The sequence below is a fragment of the Cuculus canorus genome, chromosome 22 (assembly GCF_017976375.1).
Source record: "Cuculus canorus isolate bCucCan1 chromosome 22, bCucCan1.pri, whole genome shotgun sequence".
In the NCBI taxonomy this organism is placed as follows: Eukaryota; Metazoa; Chordata; class Aves; order Cuculiformes; family Cuculidae; genus Cuculus; species Cuculus canorus.
In genome coordinates, this window is record NC_071422.1 from 4,305,833 (window position 1) to 4,316,286 (window position 10,454).

General features: G+C 53.3%; 1 protein-coding gene across 1 annotated transcript in view; it reads right to left on the reverse strand.

Moving 5' to 3' along the window:
- The window catches only part of SELENON (selenoprotein N), a 21,456-nt gene extending 17,481 nt beyond the window's left edge, over nucleotides 1–3,975 (reverse strand). Inside the window, exon 1 of the mRNA XM_054086311.1 lies at nucleotides 3,831–3,975. Coding sequence (XP_053942286.1) covers nucleotides 3,831–3,938 — 108 coding nt within the window. The 5' untranslated portion in view covers nucleotides 3,939–3,975. The remainder of the gene's footprint in view (nucleotides 1–3,830) is intronic.
- Nucleotides 3,976–10,454: the final 6,479 nt, after the last annotated feature.

Consider the following 10,454-nt stretch of genomic DNA (forward strand, 5'->3'; position numbering starts at 1 on the left):
GTTTCTCCTTCTGTAGTACATGGTGAGATTGCCTGCAAAGCCCAGACAGAGATTGTCCAACAGAAGACATCACTGAATGCCTCTCTTGAAGCAGCCCCAGAAAGCCTCTAGATTCTTCTAGACATTTCCACTCCAGAATATGGACTGTTCTGCAGGCAGAACAGGAGAGCTCCATGTTGGTGTGAGAGGGAAAGAAGGACACAGCAAGACTTTTCCAGGCTGAACAACCCCAACACTGAGCCTGTCCTTGCATGGGAGGTGCCCCAGCCCTCGGATCATCTCCATGGCTTCCTCCAGACTTGCTCAACAGCTCCATGTCCCTCCTATGTTGAGGACTCCAGAACTGGACACAGGGCTCCAGCTGCGGTCTCACCAGAGCAGAGCAGAGGGGCAGAATCCCTTCCCTTGCCCTGCCAGACAAGTTGCAGGGAGATGAGGAAAGATCCATATTTGTGTGAGAGGGAGAGAGGGACCCAGCAAGTGAGAGGAGCCACCTCCCTGCTCCTGCCAGTCAGCCTGAGGCACATCCCGTGTTCCATCATTCCAGGCAGCCTCCCCTGTGACCCCATAAGAGCCTGAAGCTCTGAGCACAAACATTCCGTATTCTTCTGTTTGCCCATGTTTATTTTCCATCGCCTGCAGCACCAGCCTCATCCCCAGAGCTCCTGAACCAGCTGATTTTCCATCTGTTGTCTGCCAGCCCCAAGCAGCACTAATTGGAACAGGTCTAGAGGAGGGCTACAAGGATGATCCAAGGGCCGGAGCACCTCTCAGCCGAGGACAGGCTGAGGGTTGAAGTTGTTCAGCCTGGAGAAAAGAAGGCTCCATGGAGACCTTAGAGCAGCTTCCAGTACTGAAAGGGGCTTCAGGAAAGCTGGAGAGGGGCTGTTCCCAAAGGCTTGTAGTGATAGGATGAGGGGCAATGGGTATAAACTGGAGAGGGGCAGATTTAGACTGGACATAAGGAAGAATTTCTTCACCATGAGAGCGGTGAGGCCCTGGCCCAGGTTGTCCAGGGAAGCTGTGGCTGCCCCATCCCTGGAGGGGTTCAAGGCCAGGTTGGATGGGGCTTGGAGCCCCTGATCCAGAGGGAGCTGACCCTGCCCATGGCAGGGGGTGGAACTGGATGAGCTTTGAGGTGCCTTCCAACCCAAACCATTTTACGATTCTATAATGCAGCCTGGAAGCTGCACCAAAAAGCACCTCAGAGCCTTTCAGGCCTGAGACACAAATAAAGACTCTGGAATATAAACCAGAGACCTGGACATGGCTGAGGAGGAACAAGGAGGGTAGAGGTGGCCACTAATGCCATGCAGTCACTTCAGCCCCAATGGCCACTGATGCCTGGTGGTCCCCTTAGCCCAGCAGTGGCCAACTCGCTCTTGGTGACCACCTCACTCCCAGCGGCCACTGATGCTAGGCAGACACCTTAACCCTGGGGGTCACCTCAACCTCAATGACCACCTAGCGGTCATCTCAGCCCCAGTGGCCACCAGTGCCTGGTGATCCCCTCATCCTCGCTGGCCACCTCACTCCCAGTGGCCACTGCTGTCTGATGGCCACCTACACCCCGATAGCCACCAATGCCAGGCAGTCACCCAGTAGTGGCCACCTGAACCCCAGTGGCCGCTGATGTGAGGCAGTCAACTCAGCCCTGATGACCACTGCTGCCTGGTGGTCCCCTTAGCCCAGTGGGAGCCATCTCACCTCCAGCGACCACAGATGCCTGGTGGTTCCAGGCAGTGGCCAACTCGCTCTCAGTGACTATCTCACTCCCAGTGGCCACCGATGCCTGGTGGCCGTCTACACCCTGATAGCCACCAATGCCAGGCAGTCAACCAGCAGTGGCCACCTCACTCCCTGTGATGCCTGGAGGTCACCTGAATGCTGGTGGCAGCCTCAACCCTGATGGGCACAGATGTCTAGTGGTCCCCTTAGCCCAGCAGTGGCCAACTCACCCTCAGTGGCCACCAATGCCTGGAGGTCACCTAAACCCTTGTGGCCACCTCAGCCCCGATGGCAACCGATGCCTGGCAGTCACCTTAATCCTGGTGGCCACCTTACTCTCAAAGGCCACTGATGCTTGGAGATCACTTAAACCCTTGTGGCCAAGTCACTCCCAGAGGCCACTAACGCCTGGTGGGCCCCTTAGCCCAGCAATGGCCACCTTGCCCTCAGTGGCTGCCTCTCTCCCAGTGGCCACTGATGCCTGGCAATCACTTCAACCCTGGTGGCCACCAATACCAGGCTGCCACCTTAACCCTGGTGGCCACCTCACTCCCAGCGGCCACTGATGCCTAGTGGTCCCCTCAGCCCAGCACTGACCACCTTGCCCGCAGTGGCCACCTCTCTCCCAGTGGCCACTGATGCCTGGAGGTCACATAAACCCTAGTGTCCACCAGTGCCTGGTGGTCACCTCAGCCACAGTGGCCACCGATGCCTCACAGTCATCAGACTTCTCGTGGCCACCCTCACTCCCAGTGGCCACAGATGCCTGGAGGTAACACAAACCCTGGTGGCCACCGATGCGTGGTGGTCACCTCAGCCACAGTGGCCACCGATGCCTGGCGGTCATCGTAACTCTCATGGCCACCTCACTCTCAATGGCCACTGATGCCTGGTAGTCCCCTTAGCCCAGCAGTGGCCACCTTGCCATCAGTGGCCACCTCTCTCCCAGTGGCCACTGATGCCTGTCGGTCACTTCAACCCTGGTGGCCACCTCATTCCCAGTGGCCACTAATGCCTGTCGGTCACTTCAACCCTGGTGGCCACCGATGCCTGGCGGTCACCTCAGCCACAGTGGCCACCGATGCCTTACAGTCACCGTAACCCTGGTGGCCATTTCACTCCCAGTGGCCACTGATGCCTGGTGGTCTCCTTAGCCCAGCAGTGGCCAACTCAACCTCAGCAGCCACCTCTCTCCCAGCGGTCACTGATGCCTGGAAGTCACTTAAACCCTCATGGCCACCTTACTCCCAGTGGCCACTTAAACCCCGTGGCCACCTCAGCCACAGTGGCCACCGATGCCTTACAGTCACCGTAACCCTGGTGGCCACCTCACTCCCAGTGGCCACAGATGCCTGGTGGTCTCCTTAGCCCAGCAGTGGCCAACTTGCCCTCAGTGGCCACCTCTCTCCCCGTGGCCAGTGATGCCTGGCAGTCACTTAAATCCTGGTGGCCACCTCACTCCCAGTGGCCACAGATGCCTGGTGGTCTCCTTAGCCCAGCAGTGGCCAACTTGACCTCAGTGGCCACCTCACTCCCAGTGGCCACTGGTGCCTGGAGGCCACTTAAACCCTGTGGCCACCTCAGCCACAGTGGCCACCGATGCCTTACAGTCACCGTAACCCTGGTGGCCATTTCACTCCCAGTGGCCACTGATGCCTGGCAGTCACTTAAATCCTGATAGCCACCTCAATCCCAATGGCCACTGATGCCTGGAGACCACATAAACCCTGGTGGTCACCTCAGCCACAGTGGCCCCCGATGCCTCAGAGTCACCATAACCCTGGTGGCCACCTCACTCCCAGTGGCCACCGATGCCTGGAGGTCCCCTTAGCCCAGCAGTGGCCACCTTGCCCTCAGTGGCCACCTCTCTCCCAGTGGCCACAGACGCCTGGATGTCTCTCAAACCCTGGTGGCCACCAATGCCAGGCAGCCACCTTAACCCTGGTGGCCACCTCACTCCCAGCGGCCACCGACGCCTGATGGCCCACTCCCAGCAGTGCCCCCTCGGCCCTCAGTGGCCTCCTCGCCCTCGCTGGCCCCTCCAAGCCCGCCGGTGCCGCCCCGCCCGCCATCCGCTCTCTCTCCGCCGTTTCCCCCCTCACCTGCTGCCGCGCCGCTTCCCCGTCCCGGTAATATTTAAGGGCCACCAGCGCGGCCAGAGCGGCCACGGCCACAGCGAGGCGCGGAGGGGCCCCCGCGGCCCCCGCCATGCCCGCTCCGCACCGCCCCGCGCGGGGGAGGAGCGGCCCCGGCCCGCCCCGAGCGGGGAGGGGACCGGAGGGGAGGAGAGAAGGGGCCCCGGCCCTCCTGGCCCGAGAGAGGGGGACCACAACTTTTGCCCGTAGATTCCCCTTCTTTCACCCTAAATTCCCCTTCTTTCGCCCTAAATTCACGTGCTTTACCTTTAAATTGCTCTTTTTGCCCCTAGATTTGCTTGCTTTGCCCTCAAATTCGTATCCTTTCGCCCTAAATTCCCCTTCTTTTGCCCTCAATTCACGTCCTTTACCTTTAAATTGCTCTTTTTGCCCCTAGATTTGCTTGCTTTGCCCTCAAATTTGCATCCTTTCGCCCTAAATTCGCCTTCTTTCACCCTGAATTCACCTTCTTTCGCCCTAAATTCACATCCTGTACCTTTAAATTGCTCTTTTTGCCCTTAGGTTTGCCTGCTTGACTCTCAAATTTGCGTCCTTTGGCCCTAAATTCACCTTCTTTACCTTTAAATTGCCCTTTTTGCCCCTAAATTCCCATTCTTTACCTTTAAATTCCCCTTCTTTCACCCTAAATTCCCTTTCTTTTGCCCTAAATTTGCCTTCTTTCACCCTAAATTAATGTCTTTCACTTTTAAACTGCTCTTTTTGCACCCCCGATTTGCCTGCTTTGCCCTCAAATTCACCTCCTTTGGCCCTAAATTCCCCTTGTTTACCCTTAAATTCCCCTTCTTTCGCCCTATATTCCCCTGCTTTCACCCTAAATTCGCCTTCTTTCGTCCTAAATTCTCGTCCTTTACCTTTAAATTACCCTTTTTGCCCCCAGATTCGCCATCTTTTGCCCTAAATTCACTTTCTTTCGCCCTAGATTTGCCTTCTTTCGCCCTAAATTCAGATCCTTTACCTTTACATTGGTCTTTTTGCCCTCAGGTTTGCCTGCTTTGCTGTCAAATTCGCATCCTTTGGCCCTAAATTCACCTTCTTTACCTTTAAATTGTCGTTTTTGCCCCTAAATTTGCCCTTTTTTGTCCTAAATGCGCCTTCTTTCGCCCTACATTCACGTCCTTTACCTTTAAACTGCTCTTTTTGCCCCCCGATTTGCCTGCTTTGCCCTCAAATTTGCATTCTTTGGCCCTAAATTCACCTTCTTTACCTTTAAATTGCCCTTCACCCCCCAGATTTGCCTCCTTTACTTTTAAATTGCCCTTTTTGCTGTTGAGCTTGCTTCCTTTGGCCCTTAAAATGTCCTTTTTTGCCCTTAAATTGTCCTTTTTGCTCCTAAATTAGTTCCTTTCACTGATGTTTATTTTATCCAATTTCACTTCACTTTTCCACCCTCCTTTTGTCCTTGGTGCCCTTCAGGTTCTTCTAATGAATCACAGACTGGTTTGGGTTGGAAAGGACCTCAAAGCCCACCCAGTCCCACCCCCTGCCATGGGCAGGGACACCTCCCACTGGATCAGGGGCTCCAAGCCCCATCCAACCTGGCCTGGAACCCCTCCAGGGATGGGGCAGCCCCCACTGCTCTGGGCAACCTGGGCCAGGGCCTCCCCACCCTCACAGCAAAACATTTCTTCCTGAGATCTCATCTCAATCTCCCCTCTTTCAGCTGAAAACCGTCCCCCGCATCCTATCCCTGCCCTCCCTGATCCAGAGCCCCTCCCCAGCTTCCCTGGAGCCCTTTTCAGTGCTGGAAGCTGCTCTAAGGTCTCCCCACAGCCTTCTCTTCTCCAGGCTGAACAACCCCAACTCTCAGCCTGTTCCTGGATGGGAGGTTCTCCAACCCTCGGATCATCTCCATGGCCTCCTCTGGACTCGCTCCAACAGCTCCATGTCCTCCGTGTGCTGAGGACTCCAGAACTGGACACAGGGCTCCAGGTTTGGTCTCCCCGGAGTGGAGCAGAGGGGCAGAATCCCCTCCCTCCCTGCTGCTCCCACTGCTTTGGATGCAGCCCAGGACACGGTTGGTTTCTGGACTGCGAGCACACGTTGCTGGTTCACGTTGAGCTTCTCACCCATCAGCACCCCAAGTCCTTCACGTCACTCCTCAATGGTGCTTTGGCTGAGAGATATGTATATTTAGTTCTTTTAATCTTTCTTTATAAATCAGCTTCCTGCTCCTCCTTTCACGCAATCCTGCACCGAAATCCCCTGATTGCTGGGGAAGATTTAGTACCATTTTCTGCTGCTGCAGGGCTAACAGCACAGAATGTTTGATCTTGAAGCGTTAGCGTTTAATCCTTTGAAGCTTTCGCTGTTTCCTAAGCCTGCCTGATCATTTGTGGTTTAGGTTTAAAGAGCATTTTGGTTGGAGATGAGAGTATGACCAAGCTGTTAAGAGAGCAGTGGCAGTGGCATCAAGGAAGGAGAAAGAGCCTGGTAATCCTGGGCAGAGCACGCCAGGAGTGTCTGGAATTTTGAGCAATTCGCTGGACAGGATACAGAAAAATCACACCGTGTGTTTTCTCGCAGATGGCAGCAAGTGAGATTATAGGGAGCAGGCAGTGAAAGCGAGGTGCAGGCTTCTCCTGGGACTTGAGCACTTATCCTCTCTCTGCCATAGGTCCCCGTGTAGGCTTTCATACTTCTCTTCGAGTGCCAGCGCAAGCGCAGGCAACACAGAGAGCAAACTCCACGCAGGGAGCCCCAAACACGGGGTTGGGGTTTTGTTCTCTTGTTTTTTTTGTCGTGTGGATATTGTTATATTTTAAATGGAGGGACTTACAGACACAGCATCCCATCACTCCAGCATCTTCCTCAGCCCCAGGCAACCAGGAATGCGTGGAACCAGCAATCCTCGCTGCCACAGGGAGTCATCCATGTAGAGATGTTCCACCTAGAGTTATTCCCATGGAGTCATCCCATGGAAAGTTGGCCATGGAGACTTGGCTGCAGAGAATTGTCCTAAACCCACCAGGCTGGGGTGCACAGTGACGGAATAAACACCGGGTTATTTGTAATTCAGATCAGCACCGTTACATCTGCATTGGCCAAGGGAGAAGGAAGGTTCCTTCTGGAAGCTCTGCCACAGAAGAAAATGCTCTTGAAACCCTATTGCTGCCTCTTTGCTGGACCCCTCCCTATCTGTTAGAGCAGCCGCGCTCCGGCAGTGGGGAGGAAATGGGAAGAACTGAATTGACGGAGCACTGAAATAATTGCTTACAGGAAAGCTGGAGAGGGGCTCTGGATCAGGGATTGCAGGGAGAGGATGAGGGGGAATGGTTTTCAGCTGAAAGAGGGGAGATTGAGATGAGATCTTAGGAAGAAATGTTTTGCCGTGAGGGTGGGGAGGCCCTGGCCCAGGGTGCCCAGAGCAGTGGTGGCTGCCCCATCCCTGGAGGGGTTCCAGGCCAGGTTGGATGGGGCTCGGAGCCCCTGAGCCAGAGGGAGGTGTCCCTGCCCATGGCAGGAGGTGGAACTGGATGGGCTTTGAGGTCCTTTCCAAACCATTGGAAAGGTCCCAATGGTCCCAAACCATTCTGTGATTCATTAGAAGAACCTGAAGGGCACCAAGGACGAAAGGAGGGTGGAAAAGTGAAATTGGATGAAATAAACATCAGTGAAAGGAACTAATTTAGGAGCAAAAAGGACAATTTAAGGGCCAAAGGAAGCAAGTTCAACAGCAAAAAGGGCAATTTAAAAGTAAAGGAGGCAAATCTGGGGCCAGAGGAGGCAAATCTGGGGGGTGAAGGGCGATTTAAAGGTAAAGAAGGTGAATTTAGGGCCAAAGGAGGTGAATGTGAGGGCAAAGCAGGCAAATCTGGGGGCAAAAAGAGCAATTTAAAGGTAAAGGATGTGAATTTAGGGCGAAAGAAGGGGAATTTAGGGGCAAAAATGGCAATTTAAAGGTAAAGAAGGTGAATTTAGGGCCAAAGGAGGTGAATTTGAGAGCAAAGCAGGCAAATCTGGGGGCAAAAAGACCAATTTAAAGGTAAAGGATGTGAATTTAGGGCAAAAGAAGGCGAATTTAGCCACCCAGAGCAGTGGTGGCTGCCCCATCCCTGGAGGGGTTCCAGGCCAGGTTGGATGGGGCTCGGAGCCCCTGATCCAGTGGGAGGTGTCCCTGCCCATATCAAGGGGTTGTAACTGGATGGGCTTTGAGGTCCTTTCCAACCCAAACCGTTCTATGACTCTGTGATTCTACAAACACTCGGGACAGAGACAGATGAGAACGAGTTAAGCACTTGCAGACGTTAAGCAGATGTGCTTTAAAACTTCCCGGATTCATTAGCCCGGGCAGCGAGGTGTGGAGAGCTTTTTGCTTACCTCAGATAACCTGGCAAGTACCTTTAGAGCACAAAATGTAACAAGAGGAGATAGCTGTGAAACAGGATAAATGTCCTTGGGTGTCTGGGAAATGAGCAGGAGCAAGAGGTGATATGAGCTGACAAAGCCGGCAGACACCGAGATGGAGCTGGAGATCTGACAGGGCAGCCGGCAGAGCCGGAATGAGACCATGGAGATGAGAAGCAGAAGGGCTTATCTTACACCTGAGCCATTCCCAGTGTCACCAGCGACCATCGAAAGATGACAACTGGATGAATTATTTGATAGGAAAAAAAGAATGAAAGACAAAAGGTGAAATAATTGAGGGCATCTGCTGGGAAGTAATCCTCCTCAAAGGGGAACAAAAGCGACAGCTCCTGGCTCTGCACTGCTGGAGCTGGAGATTGCGGATTACAGCACTCAGGAAAAATGTTAACTATCGAGACATCTGCTGTGTGGCCCATCCAGGCACACTCGTATCGAAGGAAATCTTTGTGATAGGGAAATAGCGAAGAAAACTGCCACTAAGAAATTCACCCGGAGGGCAAAAGCTATCCCAGATTTCCCCTTTGCCAGCAGGGAGAAAGTCAGGCTGAAAAATAAGAAAAATAGGGAGAAATTGGTTGCAGGGATAAAAAACTTGGAGTGATGTTTTCTTGCAGCAGAGGGATGGGTTTTCCATATGTTGGAGTACACGCAGTAACTGCGTTCCAGGGCGGCACATTGTGAGAGCAGAGGAACCCTGTCCTCGTTTGAATGGATGGCCCCGTTCCCATCGCCTGAAGCTCTGGCTCGCTCTGAAGGCACAGCGATGGTGCTGTGGTGGAAGGCGGCATTAAAATCTGAGCTCTGCACAAATGGAGAAAGCACCTGGAAACAGACCCCTCCAAGGAAGCAAGTCTGCACCAGACTGAGGCCCAAAGCCATGAATCTTCTGGAAAACAGTAAGGAACATGGAGTATCCATGTCTGGTTTCACATGGGGTTTTTCAAAGGGGCCAAGAAAAATGGGGCTGTAGGAAAAGGGCTTCTGTCCTGCTCCAGGGATCGTAGAATCATAGAATGTCTTGAGTTGGAATGGACCCACGAGAATCATCGAGTCCAACTGCTGTCCCTGCACAGGACAACCCCAACATTCACACCGTGGGGCTGAAGGCGTTGGCCAAACGCTTATGGAATATTGTCAGGCTTGGTGCCATGGCTGCTTCCCTGGGAGCTGTTCCAGTGCTCCATCACCCTCTGGGGGAAGAACCTGTTCCTAATGTCCAACATAACCCTCCCCTGGCATCTTCCTGCCGTTTCCTCAGGTCCAGAGGGAAGAGCTCAGCTCCTCCTCTTCCCTCATGAGGAAGCTCCAGACTGCGATGAAGTCTCCTCTGTCTCCTCTTCTTCAGGCTGAACAGACTTCAGCCGCTCCTCATACAACTCACGCTCTAAACCTTTCAGCTCCGCAGCCATGAAAAACAGCAGAGCCAACAAAGGCTGCGGCGTGAAATGATTTTCGATTGAGACACTTCATTTAGTTGAAAAGCAAGAGCTGGTGTTTACCAAATTCCCACGCCTTGCGTTCCTCCCTCTCCTTGGCCTTCCGCGTTCCGTAGGAAGCAATCCTCTCTGGTGGGTCGCTTAGAGCTCGGACGCTCCCTGGTTCTCCCTAACCAAAGCATTTACAACACAGGGTTTTTTACTGCGAGGATTCCTGCCGACAGCAGGGCACCTGTCTGAGGCTCCAGGGAATGAAGCCAAGGACCCAGACATGCTCGGGAGGAACTGCTGAAACTTTGGATCCACCAGCACTTGGAGCCAGCGCGCGCTGCATCACATCTGAAACAACTGGATAAAGAGATCAGATCAAAATGTACGTGGAAAACTATTCCGAGTGCCAGACTTTTGAATTCAATAACCAATTGTGCTGAAAGCCTTCCGCGGGAATTTAATAACACTGTAAAAATGAAGTGTGGGTCACAAAAAGATGCATTTGTTCTCTGCATAGTTTTGTCTTCTCTCCGTGTACAGTCAGGCGACAACAGCCGGCTGTAGTTATTGGTTTTCATCTCTCACTAATGCCTCTTTCTTTTACCAGAACTTCATTTACACAGAATTCCTTCTGACATGGAATAGGGCTGCGTGTTCTGATGGTGAAAATTAACATGGAAATCACGGCTCCTGAGTTTGAGCGTAATAGGGTGAATGAGACATAACCTCACCTGGTCACATTTCCTGGAAAGGTGACTCAAAACCAGGAAAACCCCAT